Source organism: Eurosta solidaginis, chromosome 3 (genome assembly GCF_040869045.1).
Source record: "Eurosta solidaginis isolate ZX-2024a chromosome 3, ASM4086904v1, whole genome shotgun sequence".
NCBI lineage: Eukaryota > Metazoa > Arthropoda > Insecta > Diptera > Tephritidae > Eurosta > Eurosta solidaginis.
The window spans coordinates 281,702,603-281,729,561 of record NC_090321.1 but is presented as its reverse complement, the minus strand read 5'-3'; the positions used below and the strand labels follow the sequence as shown (position 1 = coordinate 281,729,561).

The following is a 26,959-nucleotide window of genomic DNA, read 5'->3' as shown; positions in this document are numbered from 1 at the left end:
CTAGGACTGGGACTGAGACTCGGAGTGGGACTGGAATAAAATACATACCACCCTCTGGGACAGGCAATAAGGGATGCAGAAGAATGAGAAGAAATTGAAAGAGAAGAGAGAAGGAGAAGGAGATTGAGAAAGAGGTAGAATGAGACGAAGATGGAGATAGATGAAGCGAAAAAGACGGAGGAAGGAGTGAATAAAAGGACTAGGAAAAAGTGAAGAGGGGGGAGGGAAGAGTCAGACGGAAAAAGCTTATTAAAAAGTATGCAGATAGGATAGAATTTAGGGCAGGACAACGTCTGCCGGGTCTTTTAAGTAATGTATAAATTGTTTACTTTCACTTTATATGTCATGAAGTATTACAAAAGTCGATTACAAACATACAAATGTACTCATACATATGAATAGCAAAAAAATACGAACAAAAAGTGTCTTTCATTGATCAGTTTTTTTATTGAGTTGAGGTTGAAAAAAATTTGCTTTAATCTAGCTACTATGTATATAAATATACTGATGAATATATATATATAAGTATATATCTGTGTATGCAATATTTTCATAAGAATTAAATAATTGTGAAAAACTACTATTTTTGTTTACAATTTTCTTAATATATATACATATAACAAAAGCTATAGTCAAACATTCGTTTCGCAGTTGCACTGCCCCCAATTGTGTAATGCAATGAAATTTGTTCCAAATATAAAAAACTTTTGCGTTGTAAAAAATATATACAAATGTATATAAAGATTATACTTAGTTCTATGCAAATTATATTCTTGTTAATTTTTTTTTTTTTTTTTTAATTAATTGTGAAATGTAGCAAAGGTCATGGCATTTATACATTAAATTGTGTAAAAAAAACAACAAACCAACAAAAGTAATGTTAGCGCAATATCACGCGTTTTGTAAGCACATACAAATCAAAATTTTCATAATTCGAGATTTTGGGATACCCCAATATAGCCGGCGAGTCTTATATCGACTGCTGTGAGTGGAATATCACCCTATCTCGGCTGCCGTTTCGAAAACATCCTATTTTAGAAAACGTTCGATTTTACTAAAATAAAATTGTTTACTTAGAAAACGTTCGAGCGGGTTAGGGGGTTAGAATATACCCGCGGTAGGTATGCCTGTCGTAAGAGGCGACTAAAATACCAGATTCAAGGGGTTTGTGTAGCGCAGCCCTTTCAGGTTGCCAGCGCAATACATAGCTTCTCCAAACACAATTGTCAACCTCAGGTATCCGTGGCTAATCCTGTTTCATTAACAGCCGATGTTCTGGCGACCCCGAACTCCTCATGGATCTAGTGGGTGGGAGGGCGGGATGTGGTCATAACAAATCGTTCCCGAGATGGTCGGGCTTGGTACCGGAACAAACCGGATCTGTATCCGGCAAAGGACCATCAACTCGATAAGATAACACTCCTCAGGGCCTTCGGGGAGTGTACTTACCGCTACAACAACATCAACAGCATACGGTTGAAGAACGCACTATATCAGACGTTTTTTCATAAAGACAGCAGCTGGGGTGTCAAAATGTATTAAATTTGACCTCAGATAGGTCGTTTGTGAAATAAAATTTGAGATAGAGCGTTCTTCAACCGAATACTGGGATAGGGCGTTTTCGAAACGACAGCCGAGGTAGGGTGATATTCCACTCAGCAGTCGATATATAGAATTCTTAAAGACGCTAACATTACCGCCATAGCTGTCTTTGAATCTCATTTTTTCAAATTTTAAACTTCTTATAGCCGGTCAACCAAATTAATTAATAAAAATATGCTTTATTTGACCAATATGTGCTTTAGTGCAAGTCAAAAGGCTCCACTAGTGCCCCTATTGCCGTTTACAACTCAACTTAGTTGTGATTTTGTTATTAAAAGCAAAACGGATATTATATGAAATCTATTTTATAATGGCGAAAATGTTGGTGATTGACATGTCGCGAATACGGAAAACATTCGCGTGATCATTCCAATCCCTTGGAACTACCAAACACCAAGTAAGAAAATGTTTAAGTGACAAATAATGAGCTTCTAATGAAGTTATTTTGCAGATTTGAAAGGAAGCATTTTGCTCATTACTAAACAAAATTAAGGACCATTTCCGCATACGCGTTCTTATTTTAAAATTATGCGCCACACTCCGATTCCTTGCTGACGGCAGCTATAAAATATGCTGTGGAAATGATTTTGGTGTTGCGACTGGTTTTAGATATTATTGAAGAGCATATTTGTGCGAAGTAGATTAAAATCCAAACAACAAAAATTGTATTTTACTCTAAAACAGAACTCCCAGGAGTAGTGATTAGTATCAATGGGACTCAGGTTCGCATAATTTCACCTATTTTGGCTGCATCCGAACTGCGGCCAGCCTCGTCCAACTTCGGAATGTCGCTCCATAAAGTCAAAAAACTTTTCACTGTAATCCTTCGTTTAAACGTTCTTTTTTTCTATAAATGTGAACAAAATTGTTGATTATTGTTTACTTAAAAAAGGTTTAACTACCGGCTTTAAATTTTTTTTTTTTTTGGTAATGCTTTATGAGCCCGTCACCATCTAACTCTTATCAAAGGTGGTATCAAAAGACGCGTTTCGATCTCCGTTTTTAGGATTCGAAAGCGGAAATTAAAAATTTTATTTCTGTCGAAAAATATTTACAAAAACCCACAAAATGGCCCGAGAGGGTCCGAACATCTCTCGGCGTTGGCGGCCTTTGGCCGCGATTTGTAAAAATAACCCTGGGTGGGTCCAACACCTTTCTGCAGTAGTATGTACAAAAAATCTGGCAAAATACAACAACCACATGAAATTAGATTTTATTAGAAATTTATTAAAAATTAAATTTTTAATTTTTGTTTTCCGATTCTTAAATCGGAGGTCAAAACGTGTCTTTTGATACCAACTTTGAAAATTTTTGTTAAAAATTAGGTGGTGAACCGTCTTGTAAAACGTTAAATTTTTTCAAAACAACTGCAAAATTTTATTAGACAACTGCTAGTAATCAGTTGTAAGATTTTGACGTCTTTGACAACTACACTAACACAAGGTTGTAAACGGTAATGCCACAAAAAGTTGTTAGACTAGACAACTCAACCGAAATTTTGTTTGACAGGTTGAGTTGTAATCTGTAATACCAAATTGCGAAATTTCAACCCAAGCAGAGTTGAGTTGTAAACGGTAATAGTACAACCCGACGTTTCGCTAATCATCTTAGCATCCTCAGGGGTGAACTGCATTTATTTAAATTATTTTTCCCATATCAATCAATCAATTTTTTTCTCTTACATGTTATAATGTTGTTGTTGCGTCGGGTTGTACTAGTGCAGTCTTTTGACTTGCACTAAAGCACATATTGGTCAAATAAAGCCTATTTTTATTAATTAATTCAAATTTTGGTTTACTTCTGTTTTTCAATAAAACGTGCGATATCGAAGAAAAACTTTGTTTCTTTTATAATATTTAGTATAATTTTAAATATACATTTCCGGCCAACAATGCCCTCGTTATTTCATAGACCTCCTTCGGCTATATTCACATTATTTCTTATTTTCGGGAAACCCGCTTACGTTTGGTACGTAATTCCTTAATATATTTACGTAAATATTTCATATAATCACTCATAAATGTTGTGTAGGCCTGCAAGGAGGAAAAAAATTTTAAATTGTTTATACATAGAAATTTTCTAAATGAATTAAATACTTACAGCATCTAGCACATAACGGGGTATGTAGCCTTTCAAATCTAAACAAAGTATCCAGTCAAATATGCAAACATCTGATTTTCCTTCGATCTCATGCAAAGCAAAGCCAGCAACAATATTTTCGCCACTTATACATGTAAAAGATAAATGAATTAAAGGTTCGACACATATTATCATGAAATACCTATATATACATATGTACATAGATATGCGAATATTAAGAACAGACTGGCATTGACTTCACTATTACCACTCAGTACTTAGCAAGTTGCAACATTTTCCACAGTTTCGCTTCATGTTTTTCCGCGCATTTCAGTACAAAACTGGGGAATCTTCTAGATGACCCACTATTGCAGATAATAAAAAAAATCAGCTCCCAGAAAACTATTGAAATATTGAAGGCATTTCTGACTTTAAAGGGAGCAAAACACTTATTACACAAAGTTCCTCTAGGCGCTTACGGATCGAGGTACTTAGAAAATCGTACGGACTTCCCCTGTCTAGAGATTAATTTTCATGAGACTTGCTATTGAGCTACACATAGTTAAGGGCACCGAAACAATGGACCATAGGGCGAAAATAAAGAAAAGATAAACCATTTTTAGACACTTCCTTTATATAAATGGTTCAACCCGCAACGGAAAATGTGTCCTTAAGAACAGGCATAAGGTAGATTTTGTTTTCTTCTTTGTTATGTAAGAAGAGTGAAGTTCTTATTCTATCTAATTCTCACTTTCTTAATCTTCTTTTATTATTATCGCTCCATTCTATTCTCTCTTTCTGGTTCTCCTTCTTTCTGTTTTTTCTCTGTTTCATCCTACCGCTCCTTAGTAAAAGCCTGCAACATTTTTATCTTCGGCTTTATAATCCTCCTCTCTTTACCCTTTCCTAAATAAGCGTATATGAACTGAATATCACATAAAACGCAGTCAATCAATATTAGACAACACCACTGGTTCCGTTATGTTATGCGAATAAATCTATTCCCTCGAGCATAAAAGATGAAGCCGCTTTTGGTACAGAAATTGGTAATGGCATACAAGTCAATAGCTGATTAAGGGATATAGATCATATTTTACTTTTCAGTATTAATCTTTTGATTTCCTTCACTTTAGGTCTCATATCAAACATCTTAGAGAGTATAACGAAGCAAGTAATTTGACTCGAAGGTTTGATGAGCTAAAAAAATCGTTCCCGCCGCAGTCTGGCTCGTACGAGAAGGAGCTACTACCTGAGCGTACCGGTTTCACATTCGGCAAAGGACTGTCCATAAGGGTAACACACCCCTAAACCTTGACAAGTGTTTTTGTCATTGCTACAGCAACAGCTCGAACACGTTCTACAGCTACCAAGCAGATTCCAAAGAAATGTATTTCATTCGCGGCACAAGAATGATAATTTGGAGACTTAAAATCCCTAAATTGTTTGACGCTTTGGAAATCAATGAAAAAAGCAAATAGTTAGCTCCCGCACCAAACGCATCCAGACACTTGTGCGGCCAAGAACTGTAATTTTGGCAGAACACTTTTAAATAAGCCTTATATGGGACCTAAGGAGTAAAAGGCTTATCCATTTGGGACTTTTTCTAAACAAAAATTCCGTAAGTTTGTACATAAATACACATGAAGTATCGTAAACATCTATACCATATACTTATTATACTCACCGTATATACTTTGATGTTGGCGGTACTGGCGCATATTCAATACTTATAGCCGCGCTCAAGTAAACTTTACTCTTGCCACTATTACCACCAATCACCCTGCTTGAACTGGCATCATCATTCGCATCGACATTAACATTTTGCGATTGTTGCATTCCTACGCGTGCCTCTTTATGCACCAATTGCGCCAAATCATCGATATTGTCATGCGCATCTTCGAATGTCTCCTCATCTAGTGGTGGCGGTTCATCTGGATCAATACGCACAATCGTATTAAAATCTTTTGCACCCAAGCTTTTACTTAACGTTTTAAATGCTCGGCCAACACGTCCACTGTTAACACTACCACTTTGATTTTCTACGTCGCCTGTGCCAAGCATTGCACTACTTGTGCTGCTGGAAAACTTTGCGCGATTGCTCTCAACACTGCTAGGCTGTGTGGTTGCAACGGAGTCAGTATCCGAAATGGTGGATACACTACCAGGACCAGCAATATCGCTACCGCTATCTGTCGCTTCTTCACCACTATCGGATTCTTCACAGATTTTACCATTACGAAAGACACGCCAACAACGTAAATTTATGAAATCACGACTCTTAACCATACCACCACCACCACCCACAGTTGCTTGGTAAGTTATATCTGTGTAAGAATTTATTTTCTGCAAATTAGAAAAATATTATTGTATTACTTATTTAGATATTCTATATATTGTGTTCTTTCTAAACTTACATGAATAATTTTTGATTCCAATAAGGTTGGATTCCATTTTGGTATACTTTCTATCTTATAGAAAAGTTCTTCTAGCAGCGCCTTGGGTGGATATTTGATGTGAGCCTAGAATATATAAGATAGTTATATAATAATATATATATATAATGGGAAGTAGGCCTAGACAACGGCAGGGGCATCACAATATACACCCACGGCTCGAAAATGGAAAAGCGAACTGGAGCTGGGATGTATTCAACACATCTACAGCTAAGGCAACCATTCCGACTTCCTGACACATGCAGTGTATTCCAAGCCGAGGTCTCTGCCATAGACAGAGCGGCAAAGCTGCTCCAAGATAGTGCGGTCTCCAACACCGACGTAACAATCTTTGTTGACAGTCAAGCCGCCTTAAGGACATTAGAGTCCAACATGATAAAATCGGACATCGTGCGGAGGTGTAGAGCCTCTCTGGCTTCTATAAGTCATATCAATGCCTTCCTTTGCTGGGTCCCTGGGCACAGCGGCATTGAAGGGAATGAACTCGCCGATGAGATGGCTAGGAACCTTTCCTTTCCGACTTAGACATAAGTGAGGTGGACAGCTCCGTCCGACCGCCGCAGAGTTATCTCCTAGGGAGAATCGACGAATATGAGAACAGGGCAAAGGGCTTGCTATGGACCAATAGGGTTGACTGCAAAGTCTCAAGGTCCTTATGGACATGCTTGGATAGGAAAGGCACCAGCTTCCTTTTCAAACTGAACATTTCTGCGGTGAGGGTACTTACGGGCGTCATCACAGGTCATTGTGCTATCGCACCAATGCTCCGACGGTGGCGAAAGCCTGGCAGAGATTGGGAAGGTGGACGTCTCGCTTTTTCTTGGGTTCATCAGGGAAAGCAAGTCGTTCGTTGAGGACTAAGAGGTAATGGGGCTAAACGAATTTGCAGCCACTCTGTACTTACTGAGCGCACTCACAATGGACAAAAATGTATCCGAGTGGAAGTGTGGGTAACACCCAAGCACGCCCTCTTAACCTAACCTAACCTATATAATAATAACACTATAAGACGAAATCGGTATTTGTCGGGATTCGGACCAAGTTTTTGCTGATATTGACCCAAGTAGTTTCCCGTTTTGCGATGTTAACATGAAAAACATCCATATTGTCTTTCGATGTTTGAAATCGGGCCCAATGTAATATTTTTTTTATTTATTGTATTTAAAGCCGTTGTGAGCTTTAAAATTTATCTTCCCTAAAAATACAAATTATATTCACAAAAGATATTTTTATGGATCGGAAAAAATGTTAAGCTTACATGAGAAAACAGCCCTCAAAGACGTAAAAATGTAGGCAGGTCCGTTTTTTTCTCTCATTTGAACTGCATACATTTTCAAGAGGTCAAACTACAAATCTTCGAAAAATGTATACAATAACAAACAAAAATATAGGAATGTGTGCAATTTCGAGGCTAACTTCGAAAAAATGGGAAATAATTTTTTTGCTTTGGATCAAGATTTGAAAAAAAAATTGGTTTGATCCAAGGCGAATTCAATACCAGGTGTTGTTATCCCAACAGCTGATTGCTTCTTCTTAATAATTTTCCATACAACAACTTGTACAATAATATGTCAGTTAATCGAAATCAATAAAAATTTTCTTTTGACTCTTCATTCTTCTGCACGGCGAATTGGTTGAATTCGCTTTGCCACCACCTGGTATAGATTCGCCTTGGTTTGATCGAACAGCCATCCAAGTGTGATACAGTGCAATAAATCTGCTGTTTTGGTAGTTCTAACAGTACTTCGCCCTGCTCTATGGAAATGACCACTCGAAAAATTTTAATTATGATATTTTAACGGAAATTTTAGTAAACAGGCAGATTGTGTCAAGTGTGAACGCACCGCATGTAGGGCAACTACACGTTCTCCAGTTTAAGTTCAGAAATTTAAAACTCAAGTTTAGAAAATTGCAATTCAAGTTCAGAAATTTACAATTCAAGTTCAGAATTTCCAATTCAAGTTCATAAAATTACAATTAGAGTTCAGAAAATTACAATTCAAGTTCAGAGTTTCCATTTGAAGTTCAGAAAATTCCAATTCAAGTTCAGAAATTCCAATTTAAATTCAGAAAATTGCATCTAAAGTTCAGAAAATCACAATTCAAGTTCAGAATTTTAATTTCAAGTTCAGAAAATTACAATTCATGTTCAGAGTTTCCAATACAAGTTCAAAAAATTACAATTCAAGTTCAGAAATTCCAATTTAAATTCAGAAATTTACAATTCAAATTCAGAAAGATACAATTCAATGTCAGAAATTCGAATTTAAGTTTAGAAAATTATAATTCAAGTCTAATTCAGTCTAACTAAATTGACTAATAATGCTTTCCAATGCTAAATAGGACTGTGTCTGTTGGACTGCCACTGATTTATGTATTTGAGCCCAAAATAACAAAGAGCGAAAAATGCAGTGACAATCATATAGCAGCAAAGTTATTTCTTGCGAAAGCAAAGATTTAGATAGCGGGATACTCTGCCGTCACAATAAGGAATATAGTATCTGCATTTTTATTTGAAGGTTAGTCAGGAATACAAATTTACACTTTTTTGCGTTAATAGAAGGATCACATTTCAATTAGTCAAAAATACTTATTTTCAACAAGAAAACAGCATATGTTGAAAAGCTACAAAAAAGTTAAGCTCATTATGTCAGTTTCAGTAAAATTCTCTTTTAGGACGGCAGTACTGTCTTCTAGCCTAACGTTTCTAGGTGTAGACTGTTTTCTTAGAAAATACATAACAATTGTTTTTGTTTTATCGGCCTATTCATAAAAGGTTCCAGGTTCGAACTCGAGCTCGGGGTCAGAACATGAAGATTTTTGTTCTGGTCTTGAGCTCGAATTCGAAAATACATAACCACAATTGAATGGGTGGCTCAAAAAACCTTGCAAACGTTAATTTCCACCTGACTTCTCACAGATTTCTTTGCTCTGCCTAATTCTGTCTATGTAATTTATTCCACCATATACATATCACAATTTATGATCAATTGAAAGAAAAATACAAAAAAGCTTTGATCAAGCCCGTTATTAAAGTTTTCCTTTGCTTTCCTGAACAATTATGGTTGGCGCTTACAACGTTTTTCGAGCCACCTATTCAAGTGTTCAACACTTACCGTTAGTCTATAAATTTTCCCCAACTTATCACGTTGTGTACTACGAATTTGATCACCTTTGCTCGTGACTTTTTCCACCTTCCAATCGGATGACTCGAAAAGTTCATATGCCCTACGGACGCAATCCAAAGCCATTTGATGATACTCTTCATCCTATAAAAGCAAAAAATATAAATATTATAGGACGTATAGACAAAAACCAACAATTATGCCTTCCACTTTTAACACCGAGGAGCAAGACTCGAAGCAAAAAAAAAAAAAACATAGCTTTGCTGGTCTTTCTAGTGGTCATCCTGGGGGGCACAGCAAATCAAATGTGGTTACACTGAAATGACAGTCCTTGGTCGGGAAAAATCCCGAGAAGCGAGCGGTCACCCTCTTCTACGATATTCTTCTTCATACCTTCACCATCTCCGGTCTGATGTTTATTTCATTATCAAATATTAAAAACCTAGAATGACCATAAAAACATTTTTCTCTTAAAGTAATAACTTTTAATACAGACCTTCTGCACGTTAGTACAATTTTTGGAAAACTGTCGCACCGCAACTTTCGTAGCATAACCAAAAACCACATTTCACGTATATTTTAAAAGGAACCTCATTTTATATATGTAACTTTTATATGGAAATTCAGAAGTAAGCGACTTGTCTACAAACGCATTACAAATTTGAATATCCCCAATTTAATATGCAGTTTAAGGTTGATTAAGCGTTTGGCAATAGCTATGGCGTACTGATTTAGAATGAAGCATCCGTAATGTTATTCATGGATTGATATTATTCACGAGAACATTTTGCATAAATAAAACAATGAAATCGATTAATACCGTTATCAAAATCAAAATCGCTATATTGGTAGCGATTGTAATTTCTGAACTGTTGGGCATTGAAGCTCTTGAAAGGAAATTTTTATTCATTTTATCTAGCATTCCATGAGAAATTTTAAATTTTCTAATGGCTCTGCAGGGGTTAAATAGTTACATCGGTGATCGTATGGGCGTTTTCACACTTGCCGAGACGACAGCTTTATGCCGTTGTCGGCGGGAAGCAAGCATTCCATTCGTGTCGTCGTCGACAAGCTGTTTTTATTTGATACATTGTTTGTTATTTTATGAGCAGTGTTGTTAAATCGTGTCGTGTCGTTTATAATGTGTAAGTACTTTGAAAAACTCGTGTCAGTGTCGGCCAATGTTAAAAGTCCCTATAATTCGTCACGTAAAAATATGGTTTTCGGATTATAACAAATTTTATGGTATGAATAGAAATGACGAATTATATTATAGACATTCATACTGATGGTTCCAAATTACCGGAAGGGGTCGCAGACTGCCAGATCACTGCAGCGCCTTTCGGGTGGACGTCCCAACCCGTTTGAGCGAAATCAAAAAGAGACAGGAGTTACGCATGATCCATCAAGCAGGAAAGGCGTGGGCAGAAGCGTGGCATTGCAAAATTTTTAAGATCATGTGCGAATCCTACGAGGTACGACTCACAAAGTTGCTCATATCTCTAAAGAAAGAAGATTTAAGGCTCACGAATTTCATGCTAACTGGATACAGCCTTCTGGCGTCACATGTTTATAAGTTGTGCCAAGTCAGTAACGACAGATGTAGGAACTGCGAGCTGCAGGAAGAAACGGTTGAACACGTGCTGTGCTCAATCAACTTCTAGGGGCGTAAGAATACAATTAAAATTCTTGCATTTGCCAGGACAACAGAGGTATTATATAACATAAGCCCTGGTACCTAATTTCGGTTTTTCAGTTTGATCGTCCAACAAATTCTGGCAGCACTATGGATACATTCAGTCTATGTGATGTGTGTGTGTCTTTATTGACCTTTGAACAAAACCAATCATATTTGGTTATAAACCGACTTGGCCCATTTAAATATTGTACATAAACCATCCTCAAAATTTGTTCAATGTTCCCATTAGTACTCGAGTTACATCTTAGAAAGTGTGGTGAAAATTCAGCTTTCGAAATTTTATATTTTAAATTTTTTGGGCAAATTTTAGGCAAGTTTGCCTCTTTTATCACTGCATATGAATTTTCAGGGAGATATAAGACCACGAAAAAAATTGGTTTAAAGTTCGCGCGTTTAGCAATGTTACGAACGTTGCCAAATATCGCGTTACTATGCATCAAACTTTTTTCATTATAATTAATGGGTGCTTAATCGCTTAGGCGATTTCAGTCGTTGCGTGGGTAGTAAGGCATCGAGTCCCGGGAATCCCGATCTCGACTCCCGGCATTCCTGACCCATTTTGCCATCCGGAAATATCAAGATTATGCGACTACGCTGGCTAGGCCATGATATGCGAACGAAAGAGAGTATTTTTATCGGCACCCTCCTATGGAAGAAGAGGGAGAGAGCTGCCCACACTCCGCTGGAGGGATCAGGTGGAAAACTATTTAAATTTCTCTTGATGTGACTAATTTGCGCCAATTAACCCAGCGTAGAAGCGACTTGTTGGCTTTGTTGGACGGTTATAAACGTTTCAACGGTTAAGCTCCAATTAGGTTAGTAAGAATATGAAAGTGAGTAATACGTAATCTAGACACAAGAAAGTCATATCTGCTTCGCGATATCTGACGCCAATTGGAAGCACTAAGGCAGATCGAGTCTGTCTTCACTTTCCTCTTCAAGGAAGGTCTGCCCTTCCTCTGTTGTCAAATACGAGCGGCGGTAGTAATGCTTATTGGGTCTTAAAGCGGTCGTTGCTTGGCATAAAATGACCCAACTAGCGCAGCTTTTTTGCTACTTATAACTTCATATATGGGTTGCTGTGATGGTAAATTTGTTTGAACAAATTTAGCGTGAAAATCTATAGTGCATTATATGGGACCTACCGAAATTATATTAAAGATGAGGGATGATTTTTTCACCCGTTAGAAAGTTATCGGCGAAAAACAGTGCAATACGAAATCTCGAGATTGGAGGCACACGGCTCCAAGACCCAACATTTACCTATGTAAACGAAACGTTAAAAGGTAGGTTTATTGCGTAGAAAAATGTGGCTTGTATAAAGCGATGCTTCAAAAAATCAGAGCTTATTCATTGATGGCAGAAAACAAATATGTGGCCTATCAAAACTTTATTTTAAACAGCTCTCTTAGAATATACCCGCGGCAGGTATGCCCGTCGTAAGAAGCTACTAAAATAACAAATTGATTTTACTATCCGTGGCGAATCCTGTTTCTTCAACAGCCGATGCTCTGGCGACCCCAAGTTCCTCATGGATCTAGGGGGTGGGATGGCGTGATGGCCTTGAAGGTTTTGATGACACTTAATCGTTCCCGAGATGGTCGGGCTAGTACCTTGATGGTGCTTGTTACCGCAACGTACCAGATCTGCATCCGGCAAAGGACCATCAACATCGATAATACTGCCCAAGGCCTTCGATTGATTGAAACACCCGATTACAAGCTAATTTGGAAGCAATGATTCGGCTACGAAGTGTTGAGGTTGGCAACATGGAGCCGATAGTTGGGCCATTGATCACGCAATTAGATCCCCGTTTGACACCGTGGAGTTGAGTCTTCCATTGACAGGTACTCACGTCAAATCATATTGAATATCAACCTACCTCTCCTATGGTTAACTCTTTTCATCCTCTCTTATTTCGTTCTCCACGCTGCATTTTCTAGTTTACCTAATTCAACTTCATTATTCTGTAAACCTTCCCGTCTTTCCTCTTACTCTTCCTGCTCTTCTTTTATCCAAGTCTAACTATCACTATTATTCTTAATCTTATACTCATGTCATTCTTACTCATGTCATTTTTACTCTTTTATCCAAGTCTAACTATCACTATTATTCTTAATCTTATACTCATGTCATTCTTACTCTTACTGTTAACATCTTTTTTTTACATTCTTACTTTTACTCTCGCTCTCTCTCTCCCTTCTTCCCTCCAACTTCTTTTAATTTTCTTCCACTTACGCTGTTTTCTCTTCTCTTTCCGTATCCAATGTCGAGATATATCGCGCCTACTGTTGTCCCTGCGTCCAGGTTTCCGCTATTTGCTCTGAGTGTCCATTTAATCGCCACTGCTTCGCATGCGCATTTCTCTGCGCTCCCTCTCAGCATCCATCAGGCGTGTCATTACTATAAATGCCATTTTGATCACTGCAGTCCAGCACTCTTTCCTGTTGCACATATGTGATACTAAATTTCTCGTGGTAGGTTCCTCCCCAAAGACTACATGCAAGGTGAGTCTTTCTTCGTGGAAACGGGGGCAGTGGAACATGACGTGTTCTGCGTTTTCTAACTCCGTGGTACACATTGGGCAATGAGGATCTTCCTCTATCCTACGCTTCCATAAATACTCTTTGAAACCGCCATGTCCACTCATTATCTGCGTGAGATGGTAGTTCAGTTCGCCGTGCTTCTGCTCATTCCATTGAGCTACGTTCCAAACTAGTGTGAAAGTCCAACGCCCTTTACTCGAGGCCTCCCACCGTTCTTGCCACTTAGCTATTGTTTGTGTCCTTGCTCTTTTCTTGTCTTCTTCAGATGGTCGCTCTATATTAGTGTTATACAGATCGGCCATTTCGCTTGCCTGTAAGTCCACTGGGATTTTCCGGGTTACAAGCAGGATCGCGTCGTCGGACACCGTCCGATAAGCACTTGCTATTCTTAAAGAAGCAAGTCGGTACGCTGCTAATATATATTTTTGATGGGTCTGTTTAGATCCATACCACACTGGTGCTGCGTATAGTATTATTGTGCTGGTTACTGTGGACAATAGCTGACGTGTAGCTTCGCTCGGACCACCAATGTTAGGCATTATTCGCATAAGTGATCTTTGAACTTTGGTAATTTTCTCCCCCACCGCTCTGAAGTGCTCTTTGAAAGTTAACTTAGAGTCAATGTGCACTCCTAAGTATTTTAAGGAATCCTTTGAGGTGATTTGATGATCCCCGACAGTTAAGACTAACTCGTTCGCCGACCGTTTGGAGCTTACTAATACCACTTCCGTCTTTTGGCTAGCCGACTCCATTCCCGTATTGGTCAGCCATTCATTTATTCTTGCTACGGCGTCATTACATAATGCTTGAAGCAGGTCCAGTTTCTTGGCCACTACTACCACTGCAATATCATCGGCATATCCCACAATTTGCGTGTTTTCTGGTAGATCAATATTTAGCACCCCGTCATACATTACATTCCAAAGCGTTGGGCCAGAACAGATCCCTGTGGGACGCCTCCTGTGATTTTGTACTCTTTTGCTCCTTGATCCGTGTCAAAAAGAAGTACTGTCTTTAAGATAGCTACCTATTATTCTGCGTAAGTAAGCTGGAGTGCCGAAGCTTTGCAGCGCTGCCATTATCTGCATCCAGTTCGCAGTGTTAAAAGCATTCTTGATGCCCAACATAATCAGTGCACAGAACTTCCTTTTATTTTGGCCTCCAGAGATAGCTTCTCTAGCTATATTGACGACTGTTTGTATTGCATCTACGGTGGATCTTGATTTGCGAAATCCATATTGACTATTCGATAAACCACCTGGTCTTTCTAGAGTCAGCTGTAGGCGCTCACTAATTATACGCTAGAAAATCTTCCCTAGGGAATCCAACATAAAAAGTGGCCTATATGAGGACGGTTGGTCCGGCTGCTTACAACGTTTCAGCAATAGGACAAGTCTTTGTCGTTTCCACGGGCGAGGGAACACGCCTTCTTGCATACAGACATTAAAAAGATCAGTAAATAATGTAGCCCTAGTTGTGCTCGCGGCTTTAAGGGCTATGTTTGGTACTAGGTCGGGTCCTGGGGATTTGTTATCAGCAGCCACATCTGGTAACCTTGCCGTGCGTGGACGTGTTTTGATCGCTCTTCGAATTGTTATACTTTTTACTTTGTAAACAAGTTTTATCTTTTATAAATATTTATTAATATAATAGAAAACAGTTTATAAGTTTAATTTCGTATTAAATCTTTACACAATGCAATATACATAGTAGCTTTTTGTGCAATTTAAACATTCAGTCTGTGTGTTCATATATCATAGATTTTCACAAAAATTTGTGATAACGGCATACCTTTTTGTTGGTAGCTGCTATTAGCAAGTCATTGTGTGCCCTTTTTGCTTTCTGTTGTGTTCGCTGCTAGCTATACGCTGTCTTGCGATTTGCATCCAGTGCTCCAAAATAATTCTCGCCCATAATTTTTGAACAGCTGTTCAATTTATCCTATGCTTATAGTTTCTTTTGCCTATTTTTCTTTTGCGTTTGTTTAACTTTGCAATTATGTTGGATTGCTGTGTCAAGAAGTGCACCAATCAAAAGAAAATTCCCCGTGGTGATACTTATGTTTGTTGTTGGCTCTGTGATAATATGGCTCATGTTATCTGTGCCGGTTTCTCTCACATAGGTGGTCGGGTGGTTGACCTAATATCCAGCAAAATTGGACTGAACTGGACATGTCATGATTGTCGTTCCGTAGAAAATGACATGCGAGCTTTTATGAGGCAAACTCAGAAAGAGTTCAACAACATTTTTATTGGGTTTCGTGACCTTAACGAAAGATTCAAAACGATGGAGGCTCACTTTAAAAAATTGATAGTGATATCTGAATCCCCAAAACGTAAGAAATGTATGCCCAACAATGAATCCAACTTGTCTTCGAGTCAGGGGCAAAGCTGTCTTCCTACGAATGTCCCTTCAACCGCGTTGACTGATACGAACAGGCTTACCAAAGGCGTTAGGAACAATGCAGCTCAGGAATCTCCATAAGGTTGTGTCGAGACTTCCAGTGAGACGATCTTTGGCAAATTAAACGATGCACGACTAATAGTGGTACCTTTGCGGCTGTTTGTTCTACGTCACCAATGTTGATTTCGCTGGACTCCCCAATTCATCCTACACCTCCACCGGTATCTTTAGCTCCAACAATAACAGTTACCGATACTGGGGTTGTTGCTAGCGATACAAGTGTACCTGAAAAAAATAGTACTTCTTTGACGGGCTCGATAACCAACGCTAGGTCAAGCAATGCGTTTTCTGTCAACTGTTCTATAACGGCCGCACCTTCCCAGCTCTCTGGTGCGCTATCCGCTACTCCTTTGCAGGTGACTGCCGTGCCACCTCGTAGGGCTGTATTTGTGTCCCGATTACACGCCTCGCTTACCGAAAATGACATTGCTCATTACGTTTGCTCTAAACTTGGTGTTGCACCCACTAGTAACATCAATGTGTGTAAATTTAACTTTAAATATGAGAGAGACATCTTCTCATTTAAAATATCCCTTTCAGATGAATATTTCCATAAGGTACTTGATTCCTCTTTTTGGCCTAAGCATACTGTGGTTCACTTGTTCACGAGAAAGGCGAGGGCCGAACCTGTTTTATTACAGCCAAAAACGGTATGACGAACACAGTAATAACAGCACAAAGGTAATTGCTGATCTGTCCCGTCTTCTCATTAATTACCAAAATGTTCGTGGTTTACGATCAAAACTTGTTCCATTCTTCCTTAATTCTTTCAACTTTTCTGCACAAGTTGTAGCTTTTACGGAGACCTGGCTAAAGCCTGATAATTACAATTCTGAGGTTTTTTCAAACAAATATGCTGTTTATCGGCGTGATCGCATCTCTAGAGCGGGAGGTGTCCTTATTGCTATTGAATCTAACCTATCATCTGAGTTGATTTCGCTGGACAATATCTCTCATATCGAATTCATAGCAGTTAGGCTTTCATTCGGTAGCTATAGCGTAATTGTTTGCTGTTCGTATATACCACCTCGTTCGGATATGGATGTTTATGCTAGTCATAGCTCGGCCATCTGCGATTTGCATTCGCAGTTGGGAGATAACGATCGACTTGTTGTTGTTGGTGACTTTAACTTGCCAACAGTTAGTTGGGTTAATATAAGTGATTCAAACTTTTTAACTCCCACTGCTCAACATGAGCTTCTCAATTGCTTGTTAGACTCATCTCTTTTACAGATTAGCAATGTTCCAAATAGTGGAAATAAAATGCTGGATTTAGTATTTGTGGATGGCTCGATGGGTACTGCCCTTACACAATACCACCTTTATCCCTTCCAGAAGACCCTCTTCACCCTACGCTAGAGATATCACTTGATATCAGCCTACCCCGTAGGATTCAAGTACAGTCTCGTCCCCGATCTAGATGCTTCTACAAAGCGAATTTCATTATGCTCAATGATCTGTTGGCTTCCCATGATTGGTCGGATCTCTATGCTTGCACTGATGTCGATTCGGCTATCTCTATATTTTACAGTACACTTGATGGCTTCTTTGATACCTGCATTCCTACTCGCTATACCCTATGTTCGAATAAGCCCCCTTGGTTTTCAAGGCAACTTATCAGACTTAATAACATTAAATCTAGGCTTTATAAGAGATTCAAGAAATCTGGAGTATCTGCAGACCTCTCTAAATATCTAATAGCTCGTTCTAAATTTCACCGTCTTAATCATCTTTGTTATAAAAATTACTTGAGTTCTTGTAAAGCCCAATTTTTTAGAAATCCAAAAGTTGTACAGTTTCGTAAATTCAAAGCGAAAAACTTCTGGGTATCCTTCCTCATTAACCTTTGGAGGTAAAAAAGCTTGCACTGATGACGACGTTGCTGAACTATTTTCTGAGTTCTTTAAATCCACGTATTCATCCAGTGGTTTTCATTCCGGTCAATATCCCTATCGCTTAGATAGCTCGAATTACATTAGGAATCCTGTTATTGATGGTAATATTGTTCTTCAGAGTCTTCAATCTTTGAAGCCCACCTTTTCTCCGGGACCAGACGGTGTTCCTAGTTGCGTGCTTAGGTACTGCGCCGAAAACATGTATGAGCCTATTTTAAAATTATTTGAGCTATCTCTGGGATCTGCGTCATTTCCGGCACTTTGGAAACAGTCTTTTATTATACCCCTGCATAAAAAAGGTAGTAGGTCAAAAGTTGAAAACTACAGGGGTATTGCTAAACTTTCAGTCATTCCTAAAGTCTTTGAACAGATTCTTACCAGTCAACTCCAATATCAGTGTTCTAGTATTTTATATTCATGCCAACACGGTTTTATTCGTCAAAGGTCAACCACTACAAATTTGCTTGTATTCACCTCTATAGTTATGGAAGGATTTTTAGCGAACAAGCAAACGGATGTCATCTACACGGACTTCAGCAAAGCATTTGATACCGTCAACCATGAGTTGCTTATTCATAAGCTTGATTTACTGGGCTTTCCGTTTCACCTATTAATGTGGCTGAAAAGCTATCTTTCTAACCGGACCCAAAAAGTCCTGTTAAGTGCAATCTGTCGGAATCGTTCGGCCCTTTGCTCTTTGCCCTTTTCATTAATGACTTGCCACAGACAATATTATATTCCCATACCATAATGTATGCGGATGATGTAAAACTTTGCTACACTTACTGTCCTACCGATTTGAGTTCCTTGGATCTTCTTCAGGCCGACTTGGACTCGTTCCAATGTTGGTGCACAACAAATTTACTAGCTTTAAATTGCTCTAAATGTAAGCATATGACATTTCACCGAGTGAAGCCAGCATTGAAATCTTATGTAATAGATGGTACGCCTTTGGAGCGTATATCTATTGCAAACGATCTAGGTGTCCTTTTTGTCCCAAATTGAATTTTAACATGCATTTCCATCCAAGGAGTTGTGGAGAAACTTAAAAAGGTTTAAAATACTTGGCAAGGATACTACTAAGTGTGAAATAGATGTGGATGAACTAAATGACTTTTTTGTTAGCACTAACAATGACGTCAATGCTCCAGCCCTGCTAAAAGATTACTCCTCCTATGTCGGCCCTGATAACAAATTTCAATTTGATACAATTGGCGAGGTTGATGTTTTGAAGGCTTTATTAAGTATAAAATCGAATGCTTTGGGGGAGGATGGAATCTCTCTAAGATTTATTAAGATCGTAATGGAGTTTATACTAGGTCCGCTTACTCACATCATAAATTTCTGCTTCACCTATTCATGTTTTCCCACGATGTGGAAGAAAGCAATTATTCTTCCTATTGCAAAAAAAACGAATGCTACGTGTGCAGGTGATTATAGGCATATCAGCATACTGCCTACATTTTCGAAGGTATGTGAAAATTTAATGGCAGCACAAATTTCTTACTTTATCCAGCAAAATAAATTACTCAGTCCGTTGCAATCTGGCTTCAGACCAAAGCACAGCTGCTCTACAGCAATGGTTAAAGTATTGGATGATATAAGAACTAGTTTTGATACTGACGACCTAACACTTCTTTGTTTACTAGATTTCTCCAAAGCATTTGATTCTGTGAATCATGAGCTGCTATGTACGAAGCTGAAGTATTACTTCGGATTTGAGGATAGCTCAGTCAAGCTTATTGCCAGTTATCTTAAGGATAGAACGCAGAAAGTTAAATCAGGAAATTCTTTGTCGCAGTCTAAACCTGTGTATGCTGGCGTACCGCAAGGGTCGGTCCGTGGTCCACTTCTGTTTAGTCTATTTGTGAATGATATTTTTGATGTGTGCCAGTATGTCAATATTCATGCATATGCCGATGATATGCAGTTACATTTGTCAAGTCGTATCGGTCTTGTTGAAGATTTATGTTTCAAAATTAATAATGATCTGTCTGCAATCTCTCTTTGGGCTAGTGAAAATTCGTTGTGTTTGAATGCATCCAAGTCTTATGTCTTGCCTATATGTCATAGTGTTGTATATAATATTGACCTTCCTGCGTTGTATATTGGAACTAGTCCACTTAAGTTTGTTGACAGAGTAAAAATTCTAGGTTTTATTGTGAACTGTAAACTTACTTGTAGTGACCATGTCAACAGGGTAGTTACCAATATTTATGCCATATTACGGAAGTTAAGAGTCTCGGCCCCATTCACACCCGTTGAAACCAGGCGAAAACTTGTGCTGCAGTTAATTATGCCACTTATAACGTACGCCGATACAGTATATGGTAAGATGGACTGTGTCATACAACAAAGTTGCTGTAGCGTTTAACAATGCTACGAGATACGTTTACGGGATTGGTAGACATGATCACATATCTGCCTGGCGAACGAAAATTCTTGGGTGCAGCCTTGAAAATTATCTAGCCGCCAGGAATTGTATCTTTATATACAAATTATTATTGCGGAAGACACCAAATTATTATTCGAAAGGTTGAGACCAGTGAGATCACTGATCACATCAGAGTCTGGTCGTACTATCGCACAATTACTTAACTTCATCTAGACTATTTTTCATTAGCGCGGTTAAATTATGGAATTCAATCCCAGATAATGTGAAGGCTGGACTAAATAGATTCAACTACAAGGATGTAATACTCAAGTACTTCAAAGCTGTATGAAAACAATGCAAAAACATTGTAAGGGTGTTTAAGATACCTGCTTCTCTTTTCTTTCCCCTTTTCCCACTTTGATCTTGACTATCTTTTTTTTCGTTAAGGTTAGATGTATTCTAAATTTGTTATTTAGATTTAAGTTAGAATATACATATTTACACTGTTTTATGTTTAATAACCTAGTTGAAGTACTTCTAAAAGACTATATCTGGTCTTACTCTGTACTACGTTGGTAAATAAATAAATAAATAAAAAATATTTCATCTATAGCCAACAAAGCGTTGGGTTTACTTGGATTTGTTAAAAGATGGGCTAAAGAGTTCGATGATCCGTACCTCACTAAGGTTCTTTACACATCGCTGGTTCGTCCAATACTCGAGTATTGCTCATGCGTTTGGTCCCCTGTTTCTCAAAAGCATATAAAGCGTCTTGAGTCAGTTCAAAGGCAATTTTTGATATTTGCATTGCGCGGCCTTAATTGGGACTCAAGTCTCCACCTTCCTCCATACAGAAGTAGATTCTTCTTATTAACTTACCCACTCTGGGAAATCGGATAATATTACTGGGGGTATTGTTCATCCATAAGCTCATTATTGGAGAAATTGATTCTGCGGACCGCCTCAGCCGCTTGTTTTTTGCGGTTCCCCCAAGAGTATCCAGACACTACGTTCCTTTCTATTTACCCCTTTGTCGACGAAACTTTGCTAAAAATAATCCTCTTCTTATCTGGTGCGCGCACTACAATGACTTGTATAGCTGTATCAGTCTTGAATGTACTTTTGCCACTATACGTAATGCAATACTTGCCTATCTAATTTAAGAGATACAAGCTAATTTAATTTGCCGGCATTTTATTCCTTCCATAAAAAACAGGAACTATCTCGCTTAAGGATGGAGGAACATTTATCAACATGTATCATTAAGAAGGAACAAGACAGTACTGTGTTGATTGGAATCTGGTGCATTCCAACAACGTAAACAACATGCTTTTTCATGAGTCACTGACCGGAATCGTATGCATTCCGGCAGTATAATATTATGGGTCAGGAATCGAGCTGATGGGAATCTGGTGCATTCCAACAACACAGGTCATGTTATTTTTTTATGCCTTGTGATGGCGTATCCTCATTACACTACTCTTAGCACTGCCGGATTCCCATGACATGCTGATTGGAATCTTGTTGCATTCCAACAGGGAGATTGGAATCCACTGCATTCCGAAATCATGCTGAGCGGAATCTGATGCACCGGAGTGCGCTGCGCTTTTCCGCGACTTCTGGGCATGGCAGCATCACATGCCATACATAGCAACTTAGTGATTTGAACCGACTGGTCTTCCGCATGATTCTTGTACTATGGCGTCCTTCCAGATAATGTCAAATATTTGTGGGTCGAAAAGGTGTTGTTTCCATTTCCTACTTTGTCGATGTCTTGCTGCTACCGTTCGTGGAGTTTCGAGCAGCTCTACGCTAATAGCTTTATGGTCGCTGTGTGTGTAGACGTTGCTTATGGACCATTTTGCTCGTCTTGCTATTTCGCTGCTAGCGAAGGTGAGATCTATAATGGATCGTCTGGTACCTGTATCGAAGGTATATATCCCTGGTTCATTTAGGAGTTCTAGCCTCAAAGAAGTAAGGCTTTCGAGAAGAACTCTCCCTCTTTCGTTGGTTCGTCTCCTTCCCCAAACAGATGACCATGCATTGAAGTCCCCACACACTAAAAGCGGGTGTTTACCTCGTGCTTCAATGGTGATCCCGTATATCATGTCTTCGAACTCGGCGATGGTCATGCTCGGAGGGGCATAGCAACTGAAGACGTATATACCGTTGATTTTTGCCCACGTGAATCCTGCTACCGTTGCCGTCATATTTTCCTGTGCGAGAAATTTCCCTGGTGCCCAAATTGAGGCTTTACCTGCTGAATCTGAGTGCCAACCCTGCTTCTGGCTATTTTTGTATTGTTCAGAGAGTACCACTATGTCATATCCTCCTTCATAGACTGTTTGGGATAATAGCTCTTGGGCTGCCTCGCAATGGTTTAAATTGAGCTGCAATACCCTCATGAGACAGTCATTTTGCTACCGCTTCAATTTCTGCTTGGTACGCGCTTGTTTTCCCATCTTGCGATTTTTTCAGCTCTAGTAACAGCTCTCCTTTCGCCGTTCTTCTAATCGTTTTGACGTCATCACCCAGGGATTTTAATTCGTCGCATCTTCTCACTTTACGCAATATGTCGGCGACCATGAATCTCTTATCTAGCAGTAGGTTGTATGTATAGGATATCTTCTATACATATTGTCACGAATATTAGAAACACTAAGGGATACTATCATCTCTAAGCCGATGCTAAGCAGTGACTTGTATGCACATCAATAAATCAATCATTATGTCTACACGCAGTGGAGAAGAGACGCACAAACACATGCAGATATATTATCTGAGATGCTCCCAAAAGTATGCAATTATAATTGTGCTCACATATCCACGCGCATATGAGAAGATATAAACGTAGTAATTTTATAGCTGATAACCAACTAGTAAATTCTAGAAATGGAAGCGCCTAGAAGATGCGAGAAATCACAGAGTATAAAAGGCAGCAACTGTAGAGGCACGACAATCAGTTTGATTTAAGACGCTATCTGGCGAGCAATAGTAGTGTTATTGTGAAGAACTTTAATAAATGCCATTTTGCATTATTGAATAGGGGAGTTATTTATTCAACAGTTTAGTGATTCGAACGTTAGCAGAAGGTTGCAAATAAGAGGAATTGCAGTAAATTCGTTACAATTGGTGTCAGAAGAGGAATTGTTGAAAAAAATCCGAAGACTTCGAATACAACTTGGACATGGCAAAGTGGAGTGATTTGAAGATCCAGCAACTGAAGAAGGAGTTGGAGAGCCGTGGATTGAATACAACCGGCAATAAACTCGAACTTCAGGCACGACTACGAAAATCAATGGAATTAGAGGGAATTAACGTGGAAGAGTATGTCTTTCCTCTTGATGGCGAGGAGACAACAAAAATTGAAGAGAAAAATGAAACATCGCAGACAGTTACGAGCACTGACTTGAACATGATATTGGCTGCAATATCTGCACAAACATCGACAGTAACATCAATGTCGTCGCAAATGTCATCTCAACTGGAAGAACAGAAGAAAGATATTGCAAAAATGTCGTCAGAAATAACATGGAAGATTGAAGCACAAGAAACACGTATTTCAGAAATGTCGACACAGATTACATCCAAGATGGAAAGTCAACTGGAAAAACAGAACACATATATAGCATCCCAACTGGAATCACAGGAGGCACGTATTTCAGAAATGACGTCGCAAGTGTCATCTCAACTGGAAGACCAAAAGACATATATGGTACCTCAATTGGAAGCGCAAGATGCACGTATATCTGAAATGTCGGCAGAAATTTTGGAACAGGTATCATCAAAACTGGAAGCGCAGGATTCAAAAATGGCTTGAAATTGAGCAGAAGTAGATGATTTAAAAGGTCGTATGGAGCAGTTACAACTAAATCGCCCAGCTGTTTCAGCAAGCAATCCGAAGGTAAAAACTCCATCTTTTGACGGCTCTGTTCCTTTCCAGGTCTTTAAGCTACAGTTTGAGAAGACCGCATCAGTGAACAACTGGAATGCTGAAGATAAAGTTGCTGCACTCTTCGTAGCATTGAAAGGACCAGCTGGCGAAATCTTACAGACTATTCCAGAGTACGAACGGAACAGTTATGACGCATTGATGGCTGCTGTAGAACGAAGGTACGGAAGCGAACACAGGAAACAGATATATCAAATAGAATTGCAAAACCGTTACCAAAAAGCTAATGAGACTTTGCAGATTTGCTTCGGATGTTGAAAGGTTGGCACATTTGGCAAATGCGGACGCATCCGTGGAGTACACCGAGAGGGTAAAAATCCCGAGTTTTATAAATGGCATACGGGACGTAGAAACGAAGCGAGCGACATATGCCAACCCAAAACCCACATTCGCAGAAACGGTATCCCATGCACTGACTCAAGAAACAGCGTCACTTTTGAGTAAGCCCGCATACAAAGCTCATCGCGTGGAAGTGGAAGGGCCAGACTGGGTAGACAAAATTTTGGAAGCATTAAAAGGAACGCAGCAGAAAAACGATGGTGCCGTCAAATACTTTAAATGTGGAAAGCCAGGGCATATTGCACGTTATTGCAGTTCCAAACCTAACAGTTCGAGCAATGTGGGTAGCCGTAAACGCAGATGAGCAAATCTCCAAATCCACTCAATCGTTAAACTAAAGCGAGTCATCCGCAAGGGGCGACAGGTGGCTCCCTCAATTGAACGCCCCATAATCTCTATCTCGCAAATTGGAAGGAACGTTTACTGACTGTAGATACGGGTGCATCCCATTCCATCATTCGATCAGATTTAGTCAACAAGAAGATAAGACCATTGCTTGGAGCAAGATTACGTACAGCTACGGGAGAGGACACCCAGATAATTGGAGAAGTAGCATGTGAAGTAGAAATTGGGAACGTCACGGTACTACACAATTTTATAGTGGCAGATATTGTTGATGAAATCATAAATGAAGTGGACTTCTTAATCGACCAAGGCATTATGATCGATATACAAAGCAAGACGATAAGATATAAGAATATGGATGTGCCACTTAATTTCGGCTACGAGAGAGGCTACAGCAGTAAACGAGTGCTGGTGGAAGAAAGTCAGCAAATACCACTAAAATCCGAAGCAGTAATCTGGGAAAAGGTTGATGGAGATTGTGGGACAAACAATTTGTGGGTTGTCGAAGCAGCAAACAAATCAGCACCGAATATACTTGTAGGAAAAACCATGGCTATGACAAAACAAGATAGACGTATTCCGGTAAGAGTACTCAATGAGTTCAAGTCACCACTCAAACTGACCAAAAGAGCTATTTTGGGAAGATGCCAAGAGGCTGAAGTAGTTGTTAACTGTGCACAGCTCCAGGAACACGTTTCATCTAGTAATACTGATCTTTCAAACGACATCACGGCATGGACGGAGGGGCTAGACGAAGCCTATCAGAGTAAGGCAAAACAACTGCTCCTAAAGTACGCGAACATATTTGACCAGGATGGTTCCAAACCAGGCCGCACCAACGTTGTGAACCATCAAATTGACACTGGAGATGCGAGGCCGATCCGTCAAGCTCCACGTAGTGTTCCACTGGCGAAGTGGGAAGTTGTGAGTCAAATCATACAAGAAATGAGCGACAGCGGCGTCATCGAACCATCAACTAGTCCCTGGAGCTCACCAGTAGTACTTGTGAAGAAGGATGGAAAGATGAGGTTTTGCGTGGACTACCGGAAGTTGAATGACGTTACGAAAAAGGATAGCTACCCATTGCCAAGAATTGACGACACTCTGGACTCGTTCTCTGGTACGAAATGGTTTTCCACACTGGACTTGAAAAGTGGCTACTGGCAAGTGGAGGTATGTATGTATGTATGTATTTAATTGAAAATTTTTTCCCAGCACAACAATTTTGACAAATTATTTAACAGTGCTAGTCATGAATAGCATGAGCTATAAAAAATTGAACATTTATAATAATAATAGATTAGACTAATCAAATTAAATTAAATATAACGGATAATAGTGAAATATTTATGTATGTAAATGTAAATCTTAAAACTAAATAAAAGTAATTAATAAATATTAAAAGACAGCAGTAGTGATGATAACCTTTGGCTGGTTATAGATCAAATAGTATTTAACAAATGAAGAAAAAAGACACAGAGAAAGGAAAAGGACTTAGAAATGAACATTTTAACAACATCAATTTGAGATCCAGTTTAAGAGTCGTTAAAAAATGATGTTAGCTCTTTTTTGAAGTGCAGAGCATTACTTAAGAGTCGAAGACTTGTAGATAGGGAGTTCCAAAGACGTATTGCAGTAACAAAGAATTGGCGCTCAGAGGTTAGCGTGCGGTATCTAATGTGCTTAAGAAGAAGCACCGATCTTGATGATTGCAGAAAAATAAGCTTACGATATAGATAGTCAGGTTCCTTCGTGTGTATCAACTTATGGAGGAAGGACAGTGTTTTGACTTTTAAAAGATTTTCGAAAGAAATGTTTAGCAACCTTTCAGCATGTTGTGATACGTGGTCAAGTCTTTTCAACCCATAAACATATCTAGCAATGTTTTTGTAAACAACATTTAGTTTGTTCTTGCACAGATAGTCACAGTTTGAGTAAATCACACAACCATGGAGTAGCGTAGGTATTAAGTACGCTTTAGCGAGAAGTAGTCTTATGTGCAAAGGCGTGAAATACTGTGTTAATCATAGTGTACGAAGCATTCCATACACTTTTCCAACCGTTCTAAAAATATGGTGGTTCCATGT

General features: G+C 39.0%; 1 protein-coding gene across 4 annotated transcripts in view; it reads right to left on the bottom strand.

Moving 5' to 3' along the window:
* Window positions 1-1,756: 1,756 nt before the first annotated feature.
* LOC137245687 (steroidogenic acute regulatory protein-like) overlaps window positions 1,757-26,959 on the bottom strand; it is a 100,841-nt gene continuing 75,638 nt past the window's right edge. For all 4 annotated transcript variants that reach the window (XM_067776742.1, XM_067776744.1, XM_067776743.1 and 1 more), the window contains 5 exons: window positions 9,251-9,403; window positions 6,096-6,200; window positions 5,366-6,024; window positions 3,703-3,826; window positions 1,757-3,635 (listed from right to left, as the gene is read on the bottom strand). In XM_067776742.1, coding sequence (XP_067632843.1) covers window positions 3,543-3,635; window positions 3,703-3,826; window positions 5,366-6,024; window positions 6,096-6,200; window positions 9,251-9,403 — 1,134 coding nt within the window. In that variant the 3' untranslated portion in view covers window positions 1,757-3,542. The remainder of the gene's footprint in view (window positions 3,636-3,702; window positions 3,827-5,365; window positions 6,025-6,095; window positions 6,201-9,250; window positions 9,404-26,959) is intronic.